This window comes from Grus americana, chromosome 2 (assembly GCF_028858705.1).
Source record: "Grus americana isolate bGruAme1 chromosome 2, bGruAme1.mat, whole genome shotgun sequence".
Taxonomy (NCBI): domain Eukaryota; kingdom Metazoa; phylum Chordata; class Aves; order Gruiformes; family Gruidae; genus Grus; species Grus americana.
The window spans coordinates 123,029,530-123,055,554 of NC_072853.1; the positions used below are offsets into that span (position 1 = coordinate 123,029,530).

Sequence of the window (26,025 nt, forward strand, 5' to 3'; positions counted from 1 at the left end):
GACGCAGTGTAGTTGGAGCTGAAGAGGTGGAATTAGCACTGCTGCCTGAAGAATTTGTACTGGTGGAAGGCAAATTGATTTATTTTTTTTCCCCATTATTGTCTTCAGAGTTCATCTGAGGGATGGGTATAGTCTCATATTTTTTTGCTATTACTTGTGCTAAGAAAAGCAAGTAAAGCAAATTGTCCCCAACTGGCAATCCATGACCTTTTCTGTACAGCTTTCACCCAGCAGTTCTTAATTTACAGCTTGCTTGATCTGTCTGTATTTGTATGCTGTGATATTCAGGTCCTGATCTTGTAACCACTGGGACTCGTAACAGCACTTTCAGATCAGACTGGAAGATCAAAAGCACTTTGCTTGGGTCTGTGAATTCCAGCTGATATTCATGATCTAAACGAGCACCCCAGGTCATAATTGACATCCAAAGAGCAGTCTTGTGATATAACATGTTCTATGTAACTTGCAGGCATCTTTATTTAATGGAGGTTTAACTGTATTTTTCTAATCCTGCAATATTCCTTATGCCCTGTTCTGATCTCAGCTCTGATAGCGTGAAGCTAGAGTAAATTGACAGACCTATTATAAACTTGCAGGAAAGTACCTCACATCACCGAACTGGCTCCCTGTCTGCATTCATTTTGTTGCTAGCATTTCCTATTGGAACTTACCATCATCACTTAATAGCTGACTGTCACGTGCAAGGCTGACTCTGTCTGTGATGCTCTTAAAAGAGATTTGTGGCCATGGTTTACTACCACAGTTTTAACCATGCTGTAAAGATGATGTGGAAAATTTAGGAACTGTAACATCCTCAATCTTTTATGTGCAGTTTTATGTTTATTTTCATTTTTAACCACATAAGCTATATCACTGTCAGGGTCTTTCTTTTTCTAAATCTCCATGTCTATTTGTCCACAATTTTACTTGATGTTTCTGAAAAATGTTAATAAATTCTAATTGGAATCCAAATAATTCTCTAGTTATAAAAACCAAAAGCATTTTCATAATTTATGTGTTTTTAAAAAACCTTTTGCTTTCAGCTCCACTTTATGCTGCCTAAATTTGAAGAAATATATGCTAGATCCTACTGTTTTTCAGCCAATTTCATTTATTACTTGCTTGTACACGGTTACAACTTCGATGCAGAAACTTGGCCACAGATACATTTTCAAAAGGAGGTGAGTAATAATAATTTCCTCTTACTATTATTTTAATCCAAAGAAGTTCAAAAGGAGACAGAAGATGCAAAAATATAATGGTTGTAAACAGCCTTTGTAAATGATTGTCAAATGTTTGGCATAAGACAAAGCCACTTTCAAGCCTCAGTAGTGATTTCAGCCTGGTTCCAGGGGTTGCAGCATTACTTGGAGATGTTGCCTAGATTCTTTCAAAGAGCTTTAAGAAAGGATCAAATAATTGTGTTTTAAACCTTGCCTCAGTTTGTTGAAGTAGTGGCTTGCTCGAGGCAGTGATCTGCCTGAAGCCTTGCCGGTCAGGATCAGTTTGAGCTAACCCTGCTGAGCTGGACAGGAGAACTCCCGCTTTTCTATCTGCTGGCAGAGCTGGTCTGTAGTCAGTGAGTGGTGATGAAGCAACTAGGGCAGTTTTTATCCTCAGCTGGCACATCCATCTGTGCCATAATCTGGTTCTCTGGAATAAGAATGTGTATTGATGGGGTATTGGCTTTCAGTTGGCAGAGAGAGAAAGCTTACAACATTTCTGTTAATAGCTGCATTTCTCTCTTCCTTGACCAGAATTTTTCTCCTAAAAAAAAGAGTATTTGGAACGAGCTTGTATATATCCATTCTAAAGCTACTGCTAAGAAATCTTTGCTTCCAAATCAGAAGGCATGTCCACCATCTAAGCTTGGCTGTTACATCAAGAAGTGTGGTCCCCACAGTGCTCTGTGACTCCATGCTTTCCTCTCTGCGACTGTACAGAGCCTTATTTTAAAACCTTGTCCGAGGCTGTCTCTTAATCTCTGTACGGTTTGGAAATTCTTAAGCACTTGCATGCAAAACCAATAAAAGAATAGGTTGTAGATCTTCATGGAGTATTCTTAAATGCAGGCTATGCTGGCAAGCTGCGAATGAGAAATGTTTTCTGTAAGCCATGTTTTCTGAACAGTCATATCTATTACTGGTGCACTAAGGAATCAAGTAGGATTTTCTTGCCTTATTTTGTCCTCTGGTGGGCAACCATTAGCAGCTCTGGAGGACTATCCAGAGTTTAGCCATTCTACCAGGAAATCAGCATAGAGCTTACTCTGGGATCTTAATCTGGACCTGGTGGGGGGTGGATTTGTCTCTATCTTTAAATATATCTTGTCTTGTCCCCAGTGGATAGGAGCAGCCAAACAGCAAAATTTTTCTGTATTTTGCCAAGATTATAAACGTACTGAGCAAAATAAAAACCCAGAAGGCTTATTTGAAATTAATACCTTTGTTACCTAGATTTTGCATTAGGGTAATCATGAAACTCCAAAAGGAAAAATAACATGCTCTTAATTAGATCTGCCCCTATTAAAATAAGAAGATCTAATGTTAACTGATCAGCTAAGCTACCCCAGAGATAACAGCACAGTTTCTCCAAGAGTGGAGGGTGGGGTTTTTTGCCTATGCTGGGAGTATATTTCCTTTTAATTAGTGAACACAACCAATGAAAAAACCTTAACCCAATGCTAAGATCCGGGCAATATCTGGAGCTTGAAAGTTCTAAACCTCATAATGAGAACTTTTCCCCCTCTCTCAGCAATGAAAAACCACCTTGATCCGTCTTACCTCTTTACTCACCTGTTATATTCCAGTTCCTGTTGCTGTAGCTTTCTTTTTATCAGTTAAACAAAAGGTATTGGTATTAGGATATACGCAACTACAAAAAGGACCAAATATTATAGGCCCTTATGGTCTCCTACAACCAGCAGCTGACTGCTTAAAACTGTTCATTAAAGACATTAAATAATTTATTAAAGTTCATCCCTCTACTTCATCATGATGTTTTTTATACAAGAATAACCAAAGAGGTTTGGTTTCCCAAACTTAAGCAAACTACTTACATGCAGCCATTCAGGCAAACTCATCTCTGCAGTTGCAAAGTGGGATGACCTGTAATGAAGATGGAAAGCCAAATGAGTTTGGGAGAGCCTGGCTGGTTGCAGAAGAATGCAACTTCAGCTTTGTCTGTCTTATAGTATACCCTAGAACTGCCTGGAGTGATCTGAAAGTGGTGCAGGCCCTTTGAAAAACCAAGCTACCTGTACTAGACTGTACACCAAATACATATCTTGTAGCTGACCCTCTAGGCTAGCCCTTGTTTAATGAGTACCTCTTGATTTCTCTTGATATGCTCCCCTCCTTATTTTTTCACTCTGTTTAACATAGTGGGGGTTTTTTAAAGTTTGATTTATAGGAGGCAGTGATGTGTATTTATATGTTTTATATAAAATAGGCAAACCACTATTGGAGCCTGGGAATGTGAGAGGAGGACATGGGACACTGTATCTTCTCCTTTTGATCCTGTGCTTACCAAGTGGCAGGATGATGATTTAATGAAAAAGGCAGTGGAAAATGGATAAACTCTGCTCAAATTAGAAGTTGGGAAATACAGCAAAGCAGGAGGACTGTGGAGCAAATAGAAATGTACCCCCTTTGCTTTTGTTTCACCTGTAGATTTCCACTTATGGTTTGGTTGGGTTTTTTTTAAATGGAAAAGCCTACTGCTGGTTCATTTGCAGGCACAAAACCAACCATGGAACAAAAGATGATAGAGTTGCTGCTTTGGGGACTTTACTCTGGCCTCTTTGTCCATGTCGGTGGGACTCTGGGTTTTTTGTTTGCTTGAACTAAATAACATCCTAGGAATTAGCACAGATTTTTTTTTTTTAAAGTGTGTTTCTTGCACAGAAAAATCCAATAACTGGCTGTCTGCATATATACCACACGTCCTTGTACCCATCCGTCTAATACCTTTGTCTCACTTCTGTAGGCCAGTGACCATTTTTATCCTCTGGAACGACAGAAAAAAAAAAAAAAGGGTAATTTAAAACGGTTCTGTATCTTCTTTGTATACTACACTAAAGTTTTCTCCTTGCTAACTTAAAGGGCAGTTGCCAGCATCAGCAATTGAGGTTTTCGAACCTCTTTTCTTTGCCTGAAAAGTCCATGGGAATAGGACTCTTCTGTCTTTATTTCAGGTTGGTAACAGCAGTATAGCATGGTCACTCGGTTACATGTTAAGCCTCACGACCATGATTCCAGCAGAAGGCAAGCTGATCCAATTACCTCTGAAACCTCCTTTGTTTGCTGGGCTCCTCGTCTTCCTCACAGCTATGGCATTGTTGTGTTTTCTTTTCCTTGTTTATTTGAGTATTGTATCACGTAATCGAAAGAACATCAGCTGCGTTGAACATGTATTTATTCCAGAATGAATTAACTTTATTGAAAACAAACCAAAAATTTTATAGTGCTATTAACTTAAGTGGGACTTTATTTTTGAAAAATGGAGAGTGAAATAAAGACAGGCAAAAAGACTTCAGGACCAGAAGCACAAATAGAGAAGAGACACAAAAGAATCTGTGATGCGGCGAATTGGAGTGCTTTTGAAATATTTTGGCAATTGTTTCTGTATATCTAGTTTGTTTGTCCAGTGTGCAGCAGGGAACCTGTGTCACTTTGCTTGATAAGGGATTAATAGCCTTTTCCTGACAGGTATGTATTATTTTTTTGTTCACTAACTCTGCGCTAACTGGTAAACTCAAGTGGTGATGGATTTGATCATGGCAGCGGTTGTTTAAGATAAAATTAAACAAGTCAGCAGGAATCATGGGAGGCGGTAACATGGTAGCTGTTCTTGTGTGCAGTGCTGACACTAAAAGCCCTCAAATAATCTAATTTCTGAAACTGGAACAAGCACTGGGTAATGACAGGAACTGAAAGGAGCAGCTGGGATAGAATTGTCTTTATTGCTGTTCCAAACTGGTTGATCCCCACCACATAAAGGTGTAATAAACTGCCAACACCTCTCAGGACTTTCAAGCCTGTCTTAAAACTGAGCTATATCTTTCGGTACCATGGAGATCTCAAAGATTTGCTTTGAAGGTGGATCAAAATGCTTTCATGCTTTAGTAACTAAATTTGACCTAAATTTAAATGTCTCATAGTTACCTCCAGAAGCCACTAGAGTTTTCAGTGTCCTTTTCTCTAACTTTCACAGAAATACTTTTTGTAGGTTCTCATACTGAAACACTGACTTGTATTCCCTACATTTTGTTGATCTCACAGTTGCAGTCAGTACTGGCTTGTCATGTACATATTATTTCAACTGTCTGGATAGAGTCTCAGGGCTGGGATCTTCTGAAGCATTAAGATGTTAAGCCCTTCATTCAAGACCAAGAGGTATAGGAGCCAGTCTGCAGGCCAGCCAAACACCCTGTCTGTAGTGGGTTCGGGGACACATTGCTGGAGCTGCAGTCATGTGCAGCTGTAGTAGAAAGTAAAAACAAGGGAGATTACCATATTCAGCATCTATTGCTAACAAGCTAAAGCCTGTGAGGCCACGTGAGTAGTGGTTTCCACACAGGTGTGTTGCATGTAGGAGACCTCCTTGTTAATGCATACACTCAAAAGACAAGTTAACATGGGGTTATGAATTCCAATGGCACGTAACATGTTTTCTATCCCAACTTCATCTATTCCCCGTATTGACTAGCTTGTGAGATAGGAGAACAGTGGCCAGTATCTTTATCCATGAATAGTATTTTCAATTTCTGTCTCTTGTTTCTATATCACCTTCTTACTTTCAGGTTGTGGGATTGGGGTTTTGTTTTCTTTTGTTTTTCACGGGCTGATAGATGATTTGAAAGGAACTAAATATCTTTTTAAATAGAAAAAAGAAAAGTTAGTGATTTTTCTAGAGGATCAACAGTGAGGGCCTTGTCCTTTCTCTGTTGGTATACTATGTCCTGTCAGTCTTACTAGAGTACTTAAAATAATGCAGAAGGTATTACAAGATGATGAAGTGCTCTGTGGCACCCAACTTACATCTGATAAAACATAAAATTTACTTTAGAATGTGTGGACATTACAGAGGTTGGCATGAGATAAAAGCCCTATTTTGTGTGATTTATCTGGAACCACAGCTAAGGGTAAGACCAGGCAGCTGACAGCATTAAAATGTTTTCTTCAGCTGCCAAATTTCTGCTGCTGAAAATTACATTCTGGGATATTTTCTTGCCCTACAAAACCTTTGCTTTGTGTTGTTTGCGAATGGCAGAGCCATTCAGGCATGTGGTTTTGCACAAATGGAACACGCTTGGAAGTCAGTCGTCTTAGAGTTGGCAGCTAAAGAACAAGTAAATTTGTTCCAAAATTGCTCGAACTTTCAGATATACTTGGATAGAGCCAGTATCTGATCAAAGATGCCTTCCCTCCATGAATCACCTTCTGTTTTGCTTTTTCAGTAGTTCCCTCTTCTCCGTATGTATATAATCTCCCTCCTGTATCACCAGGAGATCCACCTGCTCAGTCCTGTGTCTCCTGGCAGTTTCAGCTGGGAAAGCTGAAACTATTGAACTTCCAGCCAGGCAGCCGCACCACCATCGCTTACAGCTTCTTCCAGGCCAGCACCATGGCTGCGGTTCAGTGTCACAGTAAAAAAACCTCGTGGCTTGGACAGGCAGCCAGCGCGGCTACCCTTGGCCACAGTGGTTGCTTCTGGAGGGGAGGTGAGGCAGTGGGGATGGTGATTGTTTCAGTAACCGTAGCTAAACCCTCCCCCAAGTCTGAGTTGTAACCAGATGAACGGGTGTAACATTGTCCTGTCATCTAGAACTGAATGGATCTCTGGGAGAGCCAGTGAAGTGAACAGCATTTGGAAATCTCTACAAACTGAGGTTATTTATCTTTTTTTATACTCTTTACTGCCTGCTTATGAAGATTAATAAAATTAAGTTGTGAAAAGCTAAGCCAAGAGTACTTTTTATTTTTTATTGTGGTTTTTTTTTTTCCCCCCCAATACCAGTATTTTCATCCTGGTAGACAAGTTCTTACCAGAGGGATAGGAAATCTCTGAAATGCTTTTCTAGGGGATGGAAATTTGCACGCTGTGAAACTGATCCTGCAAGGTTCTGGAGTGCACAGTGCTCGTTATCTCCAGAATCCATATTCTCTGCAAGGAAACCATGGTGGTTAAAACCAAGCCATTCTTCTGATTTTTTTTTTTTTAGTACATATATATACATACGTGTGTGTGTATATACACAACACACAGAGACATGTATAGACAATTTCTACTCTTAAACGTTGTTAGCATTTCAGGCAGGGACACTGATGCTTTTTAGGGCTTACTTCAGGTTCATTGCCATAATGTCAATCTGAAAGGCTACATGCCAAAGAGAAGCAGCAATTCCCTGTTACCAGAAAGTATTATGTAATATGACAAAAACCTCATCTATGGAGAAGCAGCACGAAATTAATCCACCAGAAGAAAGATGAGAAATTAAATGCATGTGGATGTTTCTGAAGGGGGGAAAAAGTGACAAACTTTTCATAAAAAAATACTCCAACTTGGCAGAAGAAAGCAGTAACTTGTACTGCGTGGTGTAACTCAGCATTCAGTATGATAATCATAGCCCAATTTGGGGAGTTTTTGGTCAATTTTTAAATTCAATTACTATTTCAGGAACAATGTATGGTCACATGGATGGCAATGAAGACTGCGTATCACAAAAAGTGCTCACCTATACTTAATTTATGAGTTTTTCTGTGTAGTAAAAAGAAGGCAGTATCTAGTTACTTGCCTGGCAACATTTGTGCAGGCCTAGTCTGTGTTTTTAAAAGTGTATTCATGGGAGGAAATGCTTTTAAGCTTTAAGTCCTGAATTGTTTTCAGTGTTCGATGTTAAGGCACAGCCTAAGTTTGGTGGTGCCTCTTCCAGTCATTTATTATCTTAACAGATGCAGAAATGCATGCAAGTTATAGTTATGTAGAACAGACGCAGCCCTCACATACTCAGTGAGTCATCAATGCAGTCACAAGTGTCATTTGAGCATCTCTGCCATAAAACATGCAAAGGTCCTTAAAAAGACCAAGATTTTAGGTAACCTCTCTTCCTTCCTCGTAAGTAGTACTGCAGAGTAATAGCAGATCAACTGAAGGCAATGAAAAATACTGGTTTTCCAACTCACTGCAAAATGGAAGAATCCAAAAGCCATCATCTTCTACTGCCTTGACCTAGAACATGTTTAAAAATAACTGGTTTAATACATGTATTAATATATTACTAATGTAAAGCACAGTAAAATAATGTTGCTGTAATGGTATTCTGCATGGGACTTTCAAAAATACCTGATGGAGTTAAGTGCTCATTAACATTTTAATGATCCATTCCCTGCGCACTTGAATAAATATATATACATCCTTTAAAATTGCTCAAGTGCATTTTTTACTTCCTCTCCTTTATTACAAAAGCAAAACTGTACAAACAACAAACACTATGCTTTGGACAGCTAAATTGGGATGTTTCATCCTGTATGTGCTGCGTCTTTGGTCTCTAGGAAACGTCATTCACGCGCCAAGTCACGGAGCAGTACAATGAGCGCAGCCCTGCACTTGTTTCTGGAGCTCGGAGGTAACACGGTCCAGGAACAGAACGAACACGTTCTTCTGGCAGCGTGCTGCATACCGTGATGACAGTGCAATGCTTTCCGCCACAGGCGGGAGGGAGCGATGCCTTTCACAGCACAGGCCCGACGCCTGACTTCTGCCCTTCCGTACAGCTGTGCGGTCAACTACATGTTCCTTTTTGCTTTTAAACCAACTTTTCACCATCAGGTGGCATCACCTACTACGCAAAATTATGCTGCTGGTTTTACCCTCTAGATATCTAAAGTTTGTTCTGAACGTGTGCTGCTCTCTCCTTCCCACACCTATTTTGCGTTTGTTCTCTTGCGCCTGGAGCGCTGCCTTGCCTATTGCCAAGCTGCTCTTTCAAACCAGGGGCCAGCTCCGTGCTGTGACACAAAACCCATACGTGGCCTTGGGGTATTTTTTACTCATCCCCTCATTAAAACGTTCTGCTTTTCGAAGAGAAGGGTAGTTTTAACAAATTGTGTCCGAGCACGTCGGCTGTGCTCAGCCAACTTTCTCCTGAGGTCGGACACAAGCAGCTCACCAGCTCTGCCCAGCACAGACACGGCCTCTCCATTTCTGCCCTCTCCGGTGTTCTTCTGCCACCGGGCCACTCTCTCACGGGCGCTGCGACCCAGCCCAGCCGCCGGGTCGGAGCACCGAGGCTGTCCTTACCCCCCCGAACTCGGGAGGAACCGCAGCTCGCTGATTTCGAGAGAGCGGCACCGGCTGTCCGCTGCGCCCCCTCAGCCACCACGCACACTCGGCACTACGCATGCGCACAGCGGCGACCACACGTGCCTGCGGCCGGGCCGCGCTCCCCATGCCCAATACGCATGCGCATAGAGAAGCACGCCAGCCTCCTCCACGCCTTTCCCTTCGTGCGCGTGCGTACTGACGCCCTGCCGGTCCCGAGTCGCCGCCGCACGGGGAAGGCTCCTTGCGCACGCGCACTCCGCCAGGCGGCAAGCGGGGGCCCCGCCTCCGCCCATGCGCAGTCGCTGGTGAGAGGCGGTTTCCGGCCGCCGCCGGGGCCTCCCCTCCCTTTCTGCTCGCGGGCGGCCATCATGGTACGTGCGGCGGCCGGCGGCTCCGCGGCATGGCGCCCCGGCGGTCTCCCCGCGTCCTGCCTCCCTGCCTGTGCCGTCCCGCCTGTGCCTTCCTGCGCCTGGCCGGGCGGCGGTGGGGAGCCGGGCGGCGGGGGGAAGGCCGCGACCGCCTCACCCGTGCGGGGCTGGGACCGGGCCCCGGCCCCGCGTGTGGCCGTTGGGCGGGCGTGGCTGGGGGTCGGGCAGGGCCGTGTTCCTCATGGCTGGCGGGGCTCACTGCTTCTCCCCGGCACCTCTCTCTCCGCCTGCCCGCGGCCTCCATGCGGGGCCGGGAAAAAGCAGTTGAGGGCGTTACCGTGGGCCCTTTGCTCAAGCGGAGGGATTTAGTGCAGTTCCAAAACTTGGGAAGCTGTTTTAAAGGCTGTGAGAGCCTGGAATGTAGCGATGGCCTTACGTATGTTCTCGTCTAACTCCTGTCAATTGTTACTGCTCCCAGGTGTTCAAACGCTTCGTCGAGATTGGCAGAGTTGCCTTCATTTCCTTCGGGCCACATGCTGGCAAGCTGGTGGCCATCGTGGATGTTATTGACCAAAATAGGGTAAGCTATGAGCGCTGTACGTTTATTTTCTCCTTTTTGCCTTAGTAGAAGCTGGTACACTTCAGACAGACTCTATCGATTTTAAAGGGAATTTTCTGTGAATAGATTTTTTCAAAGAAATAAGCAATTGACAAAAAGATGGGCTTTAACAGCTGTTCTATTTGAAACTTTCAGTAGCAAGCTTTTTTCACTGGCAAGTGATACATTCCCCTCTCTGCTGTGTTTCCTAGGAGTAGAAGTGGACAAGTGATGTTAGTTGGAGTCTAAAACTTATGAATGGAATGGATTAATGCATATTTAAAGCAAATATTTGGGTTAGGGGACTCTTTCCTAAATGTTCCTGTAAAAGCTAGGAAAAAAGGTGAATTATGTCATCGTTGTTCTGTGTGCTTTTTTAAAGTTCAGTTTGTGGCTTGCCCCACCCCAAGACAAAGATGGGCCTTCCAAATTCTTTCTGTAAAGCTTGGGTTGTATATGCAAGACTTGGCAATCTCTGGTTTTGTCTGCCTAACATTAATTTCAATTTTTGACCATTGTTGTCAGGGTACTGTTTATCCATTACGAGGAAGTTGCTGTCTAAGTCAAGTCTGATGGGAAAACGGCTACAGAACCCCCGCATTTGTTTTCCTTTTTCAGGCACTAGTTGATGGCCCCTGCAGTGGTGTCAGAAGGCAGGCTATGCCCTTCAAGTGCATGCAGCTGACTGACTTTGTTCTCAAGTTCCCTCACAGGTGAGTTGTTGGCGTTTTTTTGACCTGTGTGAAAAAGTGTGCTGTCACTTGATGACTGAATTATGTGATCTGATGCTTGCTAAATGTAGAAAGTTCATACAGCATTAAGTCAATGGACTAACATGTGTGTGCAGTAAAAATTTGGCAGACTGTGTTAGCATAATTGAATATATTTAAGTTTTCATTATCAATATTGGCTGATAATAGCTGTTCAGGAGTAAAGGAAATAGCACACTGCCCTAGGCAACTTGTAGATAGATAGTTGTGGGGTGGATGGTGTGGGGGGAAGCAGTTGCAATAAATACTGTGCAATTTTGGTTTTACTACTGCTTAGGTCACCTGCAGATATTAGATATGTTCTCTTACCTACAGAATTACACTGGGATTGCAGGAGGCTGAACTCTTTCTGTTCTCTTTAGCTTAGTTACTATATGAGTTTCTGTAATTTAGAAACAAAATTTGCTACCTTTCTGACTCTGAAGCAGTACTAGGAATAGTGCGTGAGTCGCTCATCTGTTCAGTCTTAGCAAAGCATTTACACAACAAAATGTTAATTAGGTCAGAGAGATGTATGTGGCATTGACTTAAAGTAAGCGTCTCAAGTAATGTAGGAGGATGATCTTCCCTTGTATGAACTTTGATGGGCCAAGCGTCAGAGAAAACCTTGTTTTATGAAGACTGAATATGTGACTATTCTAATGCAGTGCTCGTCAGAAGTGTGTGCGACTTGCCTGGGAGAAGGAAAATATAAATGCAAAATGGGCAGCGACAAGATGGGCGAAGAAGATTGAAGCTCGAGAAAAGGTACAGTTTTTCACTGGAGGAGTAATAAGTGTTGGACAGCTTCTGCTTATTAAAATTAAGTGCAATCTAATGTATTTTTTATTTCTATTTTCTATTCTAAAATCTATGTTTTTTCAATTGTAGGCTAATATCCAAGATAGACAAGGCATAGATTTTTAAAAGTTGCTGCCTGTCAGCCTCAACTTCTTGTATTTTAACAGTAAGGGTGGTTTTGTTCAGTCATTCCTATACCCACCTTTTTTCCTGCACCACCACTTCCCAGCAAAGGCCTTAAGTAGTGAACTAGTTCAGATGTGCAGCTAAACCTGATTTGGAGAGATGATCAGAGTTACTTGTGGAATGCTTTGAAACACTGAATTTTACTACTTGCATATGTATATATCAGAGCTTATTGACTGATTCTTTTCAAACAGAAAGCTAAAATGACTGACTTTGATCGCTACAAGGTTATGAAAGCGAAGAAAATGGTAAGTGTTTGAGTGTCACTTCTTTGTGGGGTTAATGCTTGTTGCTTTCAGTTTAGTCGCGTACAGATGTTAGTAGCCTTATTTTTATAGTTGGCTTGGGTCATGGAGTGATGAAATATGTGAATACCTTGAATTTTTCATGTTTCTTTGGCACCACTTTCTCTTCAGTAGTTGATCAAACTTGAACCCATGTGATCTGTGTGTCAGTCCTCCAAGCTGTAACTGTGGAAGGAATTACCAGCTGATGAAATCAGATACTCTTGATGGGTTGCTGTTAGTATTTCATTCTATAATGAAAGTCATTGCACATGAAATACTGGGGTGTCCAGGTTACCAGCCAAAATGATGTTGTCCACTTGGTAGATCAGAACAGTTTTAGGTGGAATTCGACATTTTAAATGTAATACATGGTAAATCTTTTGACTGTATAATATAAGTATAATTGGTTAGCAAAGGGTGATTACCAAAAAGGGCAGAATCTGAAAGCTTAGAATTAAAATTAAAGCATAATATTTGAGCTGTTGCTGTTTTCATTCTAATAATAGTAAACATTTTCTTTTTTTTTTTACAGAGAAACAGGATCATCAAGCACGAAATGAAGAAGCTGCAGAAGATGTCTTCTAAAAAAGGCAAGAAGTCAGAGAAGCCGGAGAAGGCACAGAAGCCAGAGAAGGCACAGAAGTCAGCAAAGGTGCAGAAGGCACAGAAGGCGCAGAAATAAAAAGAATTTCTAGTTATGTATGACTTTGTGTCCATGTTCTGATTCTTTAAAATTAACAAATGGTTAAACATCTGATTTAAATTGTAATCATAAGCTCACTTTTGCTTCTCACCAACAATTGTTGTCTGTCTCATTTATTAATGTCCAGATGTTGGGTTCTAGTGTGTCCTGGGACATGTTTTTGTCACGTTCTGTGAACTTGGCCATCCAGACTACGCTCAGTACTCCATAACCGATGCCAGTTGAAATATTTGCATACCCAGTTACTTGAAGTAGGTCAGATCCTGACATTTTAAAGCAGTCTGCTATTGAAGTGATTGGGAATGAACAACATTACTTGCACAGTCTTTGGTGTGAAAGATGAGAAATAATCAGTTACGCTAATTTTTCTGTATGGATTAGGGCATAAACTTGAAAGTACGTGTTCTGGTTAGAAGTATGTTGGGGTTTGAAAGACTGACAAATTGCTGTTCAAACACTAAATTACGCCATGTTTTCCAAAAAACTTCTGCTAGTCTTTAAGTAGTGACCTGGAATACTTCCATACTTTGATGTCTAACACTGCAGTTGTCCTGTGAGTGCTGTTACAATAACGAGTGACGTATTATGATGGAAATGGGTGACCTGTGTTGAAGCATGCTTGCTTTTCAGAATAGTTAAAAGTTGAGAGTTTATGCCAAGACCTGAGCCTAATTAGTCCCTTAAACTCTGACATAAAATTCCTGCTTTTTAATCAAAACCATTAAGTAAAAGGGGACATGACCTAAAAATTATTCAATCCTTCTGAAATGCTGAAGTGCTTGATTTAGCCTTTGCACTATAAAATAATGTTTATGTGTCTCTGAATGTCAACATCGATCTTTTCCCATTTTCTCCTGTATAGTTTGTTGGCAGGGGATAGATTTTCTTCATATTGAATGAAGAAATTGTGTAAGTCTGAGATCCATTGTAATTGAAAAGCAAATTAGTTTTACACTCAAATATGAAATGGAGGAGGGAGAGTATATTTTTTAAAAAAATGAAGGTTGTAAGACCTTTAAATATATTGTCAAATATATACCTAAATGTATATTGTCAAATACACTGAGAAGCATGTGCTGTTAAGTAGTTACCTGGCTAGCGTTGCATATTTTGGCCAGAATTGGGCATCTGCACGCTCAAACCCTTAAAACTATAGAATGTTGTCTTGAGCTGTTCATATGCTTTTAGAAATTGAGCTCAAGCACGTGGTTGATACGAATGGATATAACAACTAAGGGAAAAAAAATCAGAACTTGTGCAAATTTGGATTAAAACCAATGATCAGGCACCTGGAGCTCTTGATTTTAAATGGGATTTTAAAGTGATTAAATCCACCTACTCTGAAGCTCTAACTTGAGAGTAACTTGGAAGGTATATCAACCTGGAGGTTCCTTAAGATGAAGTAGTTGCTTCTTAGGGGGTTTTGGGGTTTGTTTTTTTTTTTTTATGTACTACTGCTAAGCTCAGTTATATAAGACCGGGGAAAAAATTGTAGAAGTGCCTATAGAGAAAGTAGATGTGCCTTCAATCATACCGAGCTCTCAAATGCTTTTTCTCCATCGTTTGCCCATTTTTAAAGGTGCTTGCTTCCAAAGAACAACTGGCTACCACTGCAGCCATTTGTCCGGTGTTTCCATTCCTGCCAATACTGCTTTTCAGCTGCTGAGATCTCTGAAACGTTTTGATGATGCGAAGCGTGCTGTAACCTGCCTAGCAGCTGTCATTTTCCTTTAGGAGAGACCCTTACAAGAAGGGTGGAAGACGTGCCCAAGAGGAGGGCTGCGTACCCATGGACCAGTTGTGCCAGCCCTAGCGCTGTGCCACGGAGAGGGATGTGCTGGGGGAGACGGGCGTTGAAGATTAAGGTGGTGTTAGGGCGACAGGGTGTTGCACGCCTCAGAAGAAAACTTGGTTCTGTAATACCACGTCTGCAATCAACTGTTTCTGTGAAAGTACCTTTTATTTTTTTAAGGTTTGGAGGAGAGAGAACAAAAGAAATGATGATACTGGTCTTTGGTCCCCACGCTGTGTCTTTCTGACGGCATGTTCCATGCGAGCAGCAGCTGGTGCTTCTCTCTGAGACCATCTGCAGCTCGGTGTCACTGGTGGTCCCCCTTCTTTTCAGTCCATGAGAGTTGTTCTGTCTGTGCAGGGTTGTCCTTTTGTTTTTTTAAAACTACGAGGATACAGAAACCTATAGACGTACGGTTTTGTTTCTGAAGGTTACCACATGATGGCAACGTTAGCTCTTTCCAAGGTTGTTCCTAAGGCTTACCCAAGCCAGGCAACTGAGGGAACCGTGCCAAGCAAAGGGGGTGCCACGACAGACAGGCTTACCCAGTTCTTTATTTTGCCTTCACAGTTGACTGAGATGTACTTTGCCGGACTAAGGCTTTACTTCTTTAATTTACTTTGTGGAGCTGAGTGGGAAGAAATAGGATCTGCTGTTTAGAAAAAGCTTAAAGTGAAGTCCCTGTGTTTATTTTCTCAGCTTATTTCATGCAGAGCGTGTGGAGGGCTTGCTGGGGGCAGAGACGGGCATGCACCCTAACCAGTTTACTCCTGACATCAGCAGGTACTTCCGTACTTCCTAAACTGATACCAATAGTTAGCAAACCTAGCCTTAATCTCTGTGCTGCAAGGTCTGGGAGACATGAGCAATTACAGGAGTAGGATTGGACCTTTTTGCATCATCTGTAGCTAAAAGATGTAAAATCTGCTATTACTGTGACCCAGCTGCAGTTCTGGGCTGAGTGATTTGCTGGTGATGCGTATTTCTTAAAAAAAAAAAAAAAAAAAAAAAGAGAGAGAGAGAAAAAGTCTATAGTTAAGTGCTCTTGGTTCTCATCTAAACATGTCTGATCCTGTGCCATTTGAGATATAATAGACCTGGAAGAGGAATCTGGATTTACTGATCTTCCTAGTTTTCAAATACTAGTATTCAAACTGCCCTACAGTCAAGATTTGCTTGGTGAGGACCATGACGTTTTCAAATCGTTTGGTCTTGTAGTTACGTGTACGTTAACAGTAGATAATACTGCCTGTTCTGAACTACTTCTGCTCCACCAATGCTGACCATGACTTGTGGGAAGTCTGGTCCCGTTTCCAGCTGGATTCCTTCTGGTTATTTTGTCTCCCTTCACTTGTAGTCCTATTAAATGTCTCCAGCCCTGTATGTTTCTCTCCTTTCCACCTGCCCACATTGATAAGGTGTCTCTGAAGGTGCCTGTCTTTCATCGAGACGAACAGGTGCTAATTTCTATTCACAGCATTACTGGTATATGAGTAAGTACAGCTTACAAGCAAGAAGTGCTAGGGGGAGCAAATTGCGGGGATGGCTGTGTGGTTTGGGCTCTACTCATTTCAGGTCTTCAGCTTTTGGTTCATCCTTTGTATAATTTCTGTTGGGTTGGGTTTGGTTTTTTTTTTTAATTCCAAAATAGTTTTTAATCTTGTTTTGAACTTGACATATACTATTGTCACACTCAGGTACTTTTGAGTTTATACTGGGCTTTCCTCCTCTGAAGCAGAAAGATCTGCTTCTATCTATTTAAGCACTGCATCCCGAGTTGTGCTAAAGTACTGCCGTCCTTGTCCCTGCCTGGGCACGGGCAGCGGCCCTGTGGGTACTGGTGATGTACCCACACCCTCTCTTTTCCCCTGAACTCGTAACAGGCTTCATTCCTGGATGCTGTGCAACCTACAGTTCATAGTGTCCTTGGTGGGAATTTGGCCCAAGTGTCACTTTTTGCAGCTGACCCCTGTGTCATATTCTTGTTCTAAATAAATGAAGAGTTGCTCACTTTTCCTCACCTCACTTTCGGTGATCATAAGCCGTTCTGAATGGTCTCCAGGTAAGTCTTTGTAGCAAACTCTGCTTCCTCCCCCAAAAGCTGTCAGAGCCCTGTGCATCCGAATTCGAGACATTTTCCCCCTGCAGTCAGCCTCTTGTGGTGATCACCAGCCTAAAAATTATGCCATTGCCACCAGCACAGGGCTACTTCCTCCTTCATAAGATGCATTGACCTAATTCTTATTACGGAGGAAGTACGTTTTAACATTTCCCCGGTGGTCTCCTGCTATGAGGACATTTTTCAGGAGATTTTGTTCTGTAACTGTTCGGGAGCATTGCTCCTTGCATATTGTGAGGAGAGGCCCTGACCTGGCCCTCGGCAGAGCTGAGCTCTTCCCTCGCGTCCGCTTCAGGCTCCTTGTGGAGGGCGGGTGATGTTTTGGGGCAGTGTGCCCCTGATAAAGGTTTGTATGGCAGGATCTCATCAGGAAGCTCCGCTTTGATGAAAATGCTAGATGCTTTGAAAAAGTAATAGTGTTCATATTTAAATAGCATTAAAAAATATTATTAGAGATCAAGTGGAGCTTTACCTAAGGACACCCAGTGGGAGGGCACAACATCTGAATATTTTTCACAATAACTCAACAGCCAAGACTTTTTAGAGCCATTGTTTGAACCTCGTATTTACAAAAGCCATCAAACAAAAGAAGGGGCCATTGCTAGCTGTGCAATTGCCGTCAGATGCTGTATGAAGGTGATCGAAACAAAGGATGGGAAATAGGCTTGTGGGCTTTTTCTTTCTTCCTTCTCTTCCTCCCTGGAGCCCCTGAATAACTTTAAAGGGTTTGGGTTTTTTTTATTGTTTATCTTTTATTTCTACTGCTTGTCTCACTCGCATTGCACATGTGAGTCTTAGCTCATCCTGGAAGTCTCTGTGGATAATGGAAAAAAAATCAGAGAGTTTATGGCATAATGAAGTAAATTAAGTCTGACTAGCTGAAAGTGGCATCATTTTTGCTCTGGTTGCTTCAAGTATTTTTCAAGATCCAGGGGGAGGCTGGCAAGCTGGTGCTGTGGGCCATGCATGCAGGTCCTCATCCCAGATGTGAACAGGCTGCTGAACTCCCAGCCACCTGAACGTGACCTTGGAAGGAAAGATGTTCACGCAGTGGATGTGTCTGGCCTCTGCTGGCGGTGCTCTGCTTGAGTGGGAGGCAGGTGTCAGGGCAGAGGGATAGAAATCAGGAGATGTGGGGGTTGATGTGCTTCTCCAACCCATAGCTTCAGGGGCACAGTCTCTGTCATGGCACAGTCGTGTGGTCCTCTGGCTCCCTTCACTCTCCCCGGTCCCCCCTGCTTGCCAGGTGGTTTTGGGTTGCTGTTCAGAAGGCAAAGGTGTGCATAGATCAGTTGGCAGGTAGGAATGACTACTTGGTTGTGGCAGCACTGTTCTTTCTCCTTGGCACTGAACTACACTAGACTTTGCTGGCAGCCCTGTTGGGACCATCAACGCTGCTCCGCTGGGTCGGTCCATCTAACCCCAGCCTGGGTCTCTGACACTGCCGATGGGAGATGCTGTGTAGGGACAAGACGTGAGTTTAATCCCTCCTCTTGCAGTTCCCCAGCATCTACAGTAGCAGTGCTAGAGGACACACCCCTGCCCATTCCTCTTAGTATCTCTTTTAGATCTGCTGTCCGTGAATTTGTTCAATCTTTTGAGTCTGCTCACAATACCTCCCTCCACAGTCTTGTAGTAACGTATTCCAGAAATTCACCGCTGCTGTGTAGAAAACTGTTCTATTTAGTGTTTTAAACTGGTCTCCTACTACGAGGACTAACCAGTGCTCGAGACAGGAGCTACTAGTCAGCCCCATGACACCGCATGACATCCTTACCAGCTGTAAGCTTGGAGGTGAAGGTGAGAAAATGTTATTTCACAGAGTCATCCGTGGAAAGGAGGTGAGTTATGATGAGTCCTCATACAGAGTGCCACGACTCGGTATTTGAAGGACCATCAGAGTTGCAATTAAATGTCAACGTGGGCAATTGTGTCATAGGATAATTATTCCAGTAGGAAACTTCAAAGCATCCACACGCCACATGGTGCAAAATGCTTTCTAGCATCCTATAGCAAATTTGAGATTGTGGGCTGAAGGAAGTGCCAATGCCATGCCACGGGATGGGAGCGCCCGGGGTCGCAGGCACTGCCAACCGCCCTGGGTCACTGCTCAGGCAGGAAACGTGGTGTTTACTGTCCTTGGAAGGGGACCTACAGCTTGGAGAAAGGTAGCCCCGACAACCTGACCTTTCTTTCTGCCCATCTGGGCCTTGTTTCTACTCCAAGCCTGCGAGGAGCTCAGCTCCAGGGCTCTCACTTTGTGTCATTAGGAGATGATACAGAGCAATCCCTGGGGACGTGGACAGGACAAATGCTCCAAGCCTCCAAGTTTCCCCCTCTCCTCTCCCAAACTGCTCTGCCGGGGTGTGGTAGAGGTTCCCAGCCCATTCCCTCTCCTGTCTGAAAGTTTCCAGCACTTAATTCCTCTGATTATTAGAAACTTTGTAATTGCCAACTTAAGTTTATTCATGACCAATTTATAACCAGGAGGCTCCACTCCTTGCTTCTGTAACTGCAGGGCTGTCAGGAAAGATTCATGAGCCCATATGCTGGTCAGGCCCTATTTTCAGCAGCCACAATTCAAAGCTTTTGGATTAAATACTGCCTGATTACTCCATGTGTTAATGCATACATTTTCTCCCATGCTACCATCATGGCGACAGAGGACTTTCCCTAATGCAAAGGTATAGAAACAGCCAATACAGCGTCTCTGTGCATCCAACTCAAACATATGCCAATAACTCCTTCCAGGAAAAGAAACAGATTGCTTCTGTCTTGTTTTCTCTCTTTTTTTTTTTTTTTAGGGGGTGGGGAGCAGAATGTGCTACGCATCAGCTTGTGTTCATTTTTTCCTTGTTTCTGTCCTATCTCACAGGTTGGAGCTGGAGGTTTGTTGCAATGCTCTGCGAGAAATGAGGTTGTATTTTAGCTTGATGACCCCCAGGCTTGGGACACCGGTGCATCCGCAGTGAATCCGGGAGGGCAGACTTTGCCTGCAGTGTCTGGCCTGTTCCCGTGCAGAGGTAGGAAGCGAGTTTTCTGTCTCTGGAAAGGCCTTGGAGAGAGCCGCAGTCGTGCTCCGCGGGGAGCCAGGGCACGCAGCACCCACGCAAACCGCGCCAGTCCCATGCTAATGTGAATTAGCTCTGTGCTCCTGCCTGGCACCATCCCCGCTCCCTTGCAGGCTTCCTAGAAGTCATCCCTCTGCATCCACGGAGCTGTGGATGGTGCAGGAAAACCTGCGTTTGCCCTGGCCATGCCTGCGAGGTGTGATAGCGGCTGGGCTGTCCCCCGCAGAGCCCTGCCGCGGCTCCTCGCCTTTCCCAAAGCACCTTCCGAGTAAGATGGGCTTGGACAACTCCCGCTCAAGAGGCCAAGGGAATGAGCCGAGCAGCTCTCTGAACCACCGGCGCTAATGCTCAGCCCCTCTAAGCCCAAATGATTTGAGCAGTAATTTTGCAACTGTTCAGGAATTTTTTTATTTTTTTTCCTGTGGTGCTACACGCGGTTTCCAGTGGAGTATTTCCAGGCTCGTCCGTGGCTTTTCTAGCCACCTTCTATGAATGGGGTAGCACGGGTGGATGGCTAAACAAAGTCTTTGTCGAGGAGCAAAGAGTGTAACGATTGCCAGCTAACGTGGTTTCATGGTCAAACTCGTCACCTTCCTGAGGAGACCACGACATCTGCGCTGGCAGGGCACATTTGGGTGTCTCCAAGGCAACGGGCACAGCACCATATGTCATTTGGATTTTGAAATTGGTAGCATTTAGAGGGACTGCTTTACATATTCGATGAGAAACTGTCTCAGCAACAGATCTCAAAATGACACATCAGTGCTAAAGCTTTTTTACGCTGTGGGATGGAATTGTTCTTCAACCAACATCCAGTGTTTTTAAACAGTGACTGAGTTAAGGACATGCAGACACATGCGTGCATTTATTTGCTAGTAGAGTTTGCAGATGGTGCAGGATTAGTGGGTTAGTAAATAATAGAGATCTGAACCCCTTGATTTACATGGTGACGCTCCAAGAAAATGGTGTTTCTGATGCATCTGAGTGCTGGTATCTAGAAAGGAGAAAGAGAGAAGGAGAAAGGGTAAGGCTTGTTTTGAGAGAGGGGGTGTCTCTCTCAGAGGAAGGACGGACTCTTAGGAGGACAGAGGTGTCTAGAGTGAGACACAGGTAGAAACTCGGTGCCAAAGTTCAAGTTGCTATACCAGCTGCTGGGAGCGAGGGAACCCAGGGGGACGGGTGTCCTATGGGGCACCCATGTCGTGCCACCCCGGCGGGTTTGCCCTCTCCCATGAGTTTGGGTTGTCACGACTGTGCTCTTTCACACGGGGCTGAAGTTCAGTCGTTTCCAAAAGCTGGTGGAGGACGGAGGCCGACAGACCCTTGGTGATGCCGAGCAGTCACAAAAGCTGTCTTTTCTTGGAGGAGCAGGCTAGGACATGATTGCTTCTCTAATAACGCAGTAAATGTCTTGGACACGGGACATGGGTGGTAAGAACTATTTCTGGCAGAAGATGGGAGAGCTTTAAAATTAGCCCTGAGAAATTAAAAAATGAAAAGAAAACCCTAACTCATTTGAATCATCACAGTTCATGTCCTGCAAAAAATGCTGCGGTCTGACAAGCGAGCCAGGGTTTCTAGCTTTTATCTAAAATGTAAGCCGGAGGAATGCATAATCATCTCTGAAGGACTTAATAACTCTTTGTCTCTTCCTCCATACACTTGCATTTGAGTCATGATAACGAGGATACAATAGGTATTTGTGGGAGGCATAAAGCCTGCGTGCTCAGGGAATGTGTGGTTCCTCTGCAGATGTTACTGTTTTCTCTGGCATCTTAAACACTGCTTATAAAGGATTTCTCTCCCTTCAGGATGTGACCCCCTGCTTTTTGTCTTGAGTCAGAGGAATGGTGACAAAAGCATCCCAGCAACATTCATTTTTCTCTAATTATCAGATTGGGGGTGTGCGATTCCTTCAGCGTATTTATGAAAATTCAGTGCGTTCTGTAAGTGACCTGGGTGGGCTTATTTCCATGTGAACAATGAGGAAAACCTGAGAGAGAGGAATCTGTTCCCACACACAATGCATTGAAAGAAATCACCCACATCCAGCATTTTCTCTACTTTAGGGACTCGGTGCTTGTCCCCTTTAGGGACACTGGCTGGGGAAGGGGGGCACGGGAACACATCACACTCTGAAACCAGATGCAAAATTCAATTTTGCAGCTCGTCTGTTTCTCAGCATCTTCTGGGTCCCAGCACCAGACCCAGAGCCGCAGCGCTGAGTGGGAACCCAGCAGCTCTCTTCCCTTTCTGCTTGATCCTTAGAGCCTTCATTGCCCATCTTTTTCACAGCTGCTGCAAAGGAAGGCTGAAGTACCAGGGTCTCCTCTATAGCCTATTCCTCAGTGAAGTGTCAAGGCCCATTACCAACAGATATAAGAGATAACGGGGAAAAGAAGAGAAATTTAAAGGCTTTCTGAGTGGCTCGTTTGTAATCAGTGGTTGATAGGCAGTGATATATCTGGGTAGGGTCTGGCTCTCAGAAATCCATTCAATCTTATAATTATCTTGGCATGTGTGGAAAGTCATATTCACAGTCCTCAAACCCATTAGAGCCTCACACTTTTCTAAAAGGGAGAAAAAAACCCCTTCGACTTTACTTTCTTAGAGGCAGAACAGCTTTCTGTTCCTTGTCAGCTCTTGAAATCTGTCCCCTCTCCGCTGCCTGTCTTTAGCTCCCAAGGGAGAGATGAATGCAGGTCCACTGGGACAGGAAGGGAAAGAAAAAAATATTTCTGGGGAGAAAAAAAAAAAAAATCAAATCAGCCTATTTCCATCCTTTTGCAACAGGTATTTCTCTGTGAGGACAAGCAAGGGGAAAACTGAGTCAGTCTATGAAATGGAGGCAGGGTTATACCAGAAGCTTTTGCTAATATCTACATAGCAGTGGCATTTTGGGGAGCAGAGAGGTCCTCGCGCTGTGGGTACACCAGCACCCACGGCCGCTTTTGCACTCCATCAGTTGCCTTGCCCCACCACTCCTTTTCCCTCAGGAAAAGGTCTCAGCTCTTCTGCTTCGAAGTACCTGCTCCTGGCTAAGCTGGATCTGCCCGGTGACACCAGGAAATGGAGAAACCCTCTGCACGGTCTAGGGGTGACCCTCAGGGGAGCCCCTCTTGCTGCTGCCCCGTGCCTTGCAACCAGGACTGAACACCTTTTCCTCTTGCATGAGCGCAAGGGAGAGGGAGCAGGCTCGGGAGGTCTTTGACACTGGAAATCGTAGGCCATCTGGCCTGGGACCCTAACATGAGACCTGACTGTTTCGGAGGCTTGTGTTTTGCCTGTAAGGTGGGGGGGCAGTCCCACCTCCCTGCTCCCCTCTGCCTCCCTTTGCTGCCTACACCCCGTGGGAGTCTCTCGGGACAGGGACGGTCCCTCGTCCCGCAGAGGTGGCTTCTGTCTGATCGAAGGACCGGCCTCTGCTAAAATCAGGGAAACCTCAGGGAAATCTGCGTGCGGGTGGGCAAGCGAGCTCTGTTTCGAGCTGTAGGCACGGCTGTGAGGAGGCGAGCAGAGGCGGTCAGGGGACAGAAAAGACAAAAAAAAAAAAAAAAAGAGAGAAGAAAAGGAGTTTCCACTGTTCAGGTGATGACTGATTTTCCAGAATGAAGTAGCAGGGATGCTACCGATGCAGACTGGGGCTGTGCCGACGGGCTCGGGACTACCCGGCTCAGGTAGAACGTAGGTGTGATGGCCCTGCTGATTCAGGGGGACCTCCTGGGCCTCCTCAGGAAGCGGGTTCATAACGCTCTTGGTTCTCAGGTCTTGCTGCATTTGTAATCTGAATTTTGCACTGCAAACATCATTAAAAAACTTCTGCAGGGGAAGGAGGGAGTAAATAACATTGAAATTTCAAAATGCCGAGGTTGGAGCTTTTGTTTCGAGGCTCGGTGGATTTATCACACTGGTTTGGTCGCTGATCCCTTAAGTCTGCCTCCCACGGCAGCCATCCACGCCTGTTTCTGACGGCAAATTCCTCAAATGTCAGGCGTGCATTTTAAATGGTTATTTGTATGGAGAGGCAATCCAGAGAGACCAGCCGGAGCGCTTGGCCTGTCAGTCAAGGCTCGCAACGCTGCTGCACTGACAGGAATCATTTCGACAGAAAATTGCGTATAAATTGGATCATTTCGAAATTAAGAAAGGGAGTTGAAAGCAAATGCTTCCGAAATGAGATGCCATCAAGGAGCCGTGCCGCAGAGGCGCAGGGTTGAGCCTCGGCAGCCCTGCAGGTCCCTCCTCCAGCTCTCAGCTGCCGTGCGCCCAGCAGCCGCGGGCTCGGTTCGTGTCTGCGCTGAGGCGAACACTTGGTTATTGCTAATTACCCAATATTGCTAATTATATTAGAGATATTAGATTAGCTGCCTCAGGGGATTGGCCTCAAGGAAAATGTTTTAACATGTCCAGTGCCGCAGTGCCCAGGACAGCTGGGGGGTCAGTGAGCTCGGCGGCAGCGGCTGGGGACCCCAGGGCTTGGTTTCCACACCCGTTCCTCACACCCCAGGGTGGCCTGGAGGGGGGGCGTGCTGGAGCTGAAATCAGACTCACTGGTTTTGTGTGTAACCTTCAGTCCACTTCTTTTCTTAGCTATGGTTTTGAGTAGCAATGAATGGCGCTGGGAGACATACCGTGTTAAAAATACAATGCACTCGGTGAACCGAGGGGGTGTGAAGGCGCTGGGACTAGCGGAAGCCCGTACTGGGTAGAGCATCGCGTTGCCATCGTTGCTTGCACCCAACACTTCGCATGGCCCTGTGAAATATCACCGTGGGACCGTGCACAGCCAGTGACCTGAAGCAGGGCTTGGGGACACAGGAGCCTCCCCCCAGGCTCTGCCACTGCCCTCCTTCATCCTACCTTGGTCAAGTCACTTGGCCCAGTTTCCCTCAGCCTCATCCTCTTTTTAGACCGTCGTGTCCTCGGTGTCCCTCACAATAGTTTGTACTATGCCTTTGTTGGACTTTGGAAAAATGTAAATATCGGTAAAGAATAATGCTGATCAGCCCTGTTTGATTTACAGTTTCCTGGCTGAGGTTGTTGCACAGGTCAGAAAGCTGGAAACCCCCCATGCCTGAGATGGAGGGCTTCCTCCTGTCCCCAAGCCGGGCTGGTGGGGGCTGGAGCTGCCGTGGGGCTGGGGCAGGTGACAGCATCTCCTGGCACGGTGGGGGACTGGTGGATTTTGCTTGGCCGTAGCCCAGGGCTGCAAGAGGAAAAAACCTGTTTTGCAGCCTGGCAGCTGCCTATGTGCCCTGCTTAGCCACGGAGGGCTGGTGAAGTGCGCTGCTTTCTGAAGAGATGCCTCCAGCCCCTCTTCTCCCCGAGGGCCGAGGAAATGGTGTTTAGGATGCACCCTACACCTGGGTGCTGGGGCGGGGGGGAGCTGCAGTGGCCGGGCACTGTGGGGCTCACCGTGCCGCAGACCTGCCACGCGGCGCTGGTGGGTGTGAGGGTCACCTTCTCCTGGTCCCCCGGAGTCACCCCTCTCCTGGCTGCCTGCGAGCACTGCATGCCCCGGGTGCCTCGGAAAAGCAGGCGCCTGAGCACCCTAAAAATGGTTTTAATGCATTAATGCCTTTTAAGCAGGTAAGAAATCTTCTCCCAGGGCTGCAGCCGCTCCAGGCGCTGTTTTTTGCTGGGCTGTTACTGAAAGGCAAAGCAATGTTAATAAAAACCTGCGAAGGGCATTTTCCCGGGCACCTGTGAGCAGACCTGTGGTTTGCTTTCTCTGCCCCGGGGCTGATGTGGTCGCTGGGGCTCTGCCTGTCCCTCTACTTGTCTGTGGCATGAGGGTCACTGGGAGCAGTCGGGCTTGGCAGGAGCACACGTGTCTTCACCCTGCTTTACCTGTGCCTCTTGGCTCAAATCGGCCCTCCGTATTAAAAAAAAAAAAGAAAGCAAGCAGCAAGAAGGGCTTTTATTGTGAAAAAGAGACTCTTCAAATGCCTGTTCCCCTCTTCCCAGCCTCTCCGCTCGCCTTCCCACAGGGAGGTGGGTCTGGGATGAGGCAGAGTTTGAAAA

The 26,025-nt window shown here is 45.0% G+C and overlaps 2 protein-coding genes and 1 long non-coding RNA gene across 6 annotated transcripts in view; 2 read left to right on the top strand and 1 right to left on the bottom strand.

Annotated features, from left to right (window-relative positions):
* ENTPD3 (ectonucleoside triphosphate diphosphohydrolase 3) overlaps nucleotides 1-6,961 on the top strand; it is a 52,640-nt gene extending 45,679 nt beyond the window's left edge. For all 4 annotated transcript variants that reach the window (XM_054814777.1, XM_054814778.1, XM_054814779.1 and 1 more), the window contains 2 exons: nucleotides 1,044-1,181; nucleotides 4,196-6,961. In XM_054814777.1, coding sequence (XP_054670752.1) covers nucleotides 1,044-1,181; nucleotides 4,196-4,429 — 372 coding nt within the window. In that variant the 3' untranslated portion in view covers nucleotides 4,430-6,961. The remainder of the gene's footprint in view (nucleotides 1-1,043; nucleotides 1,182-4,195) is intronic.
* On the bottom strand, nucleotides 39-9,380 carry LOC129202290 (uncharacterized). Its single transcript, XR_008575673.1, has 5 exons — nucleotides 9,173-9,380; nucleotides 8,187-8,232; nucleotides 7,050-7,167; nucleotides 3,059-3,107; nucleotides 39-2,086 (listed from the first exon to the last, which is right to left on the bottom strand). It is a non-coding gene; the product is annotated as an uncharacterized LOC129202290 (long non-coding RNA).
* An 84-nt stretch (nucleotides 9,381-9,464) lies between these two features.
* RPL14 (ribosomal protein L14) lies at nucleotides 9,465-13,021 on the top strand. The gene is made up of 6 exons (XM_054815051.1): nucleotides 9,465-9,698; nucleotides 10,174-10,275; nucleotides 10,912-11,006; nucleotides 11,711-11,810; nucleotides 12,224-12,277; nucleotides 12,849-13,021. The coding sequence occupies exons 1-6, from the start codon at nucleotides 9,465-9,467 to the stop codon at nucleotides 12,996-12,998; spliced, it is 735 nt and encodes a 244-aa protein (XP_054671026.1). The 3' UTR covers nucleotides 12,999-13,021.
* The last annotated feature ends 13,004 nt before the right edge of the window (nucleotides 13,022-26,025 follow it).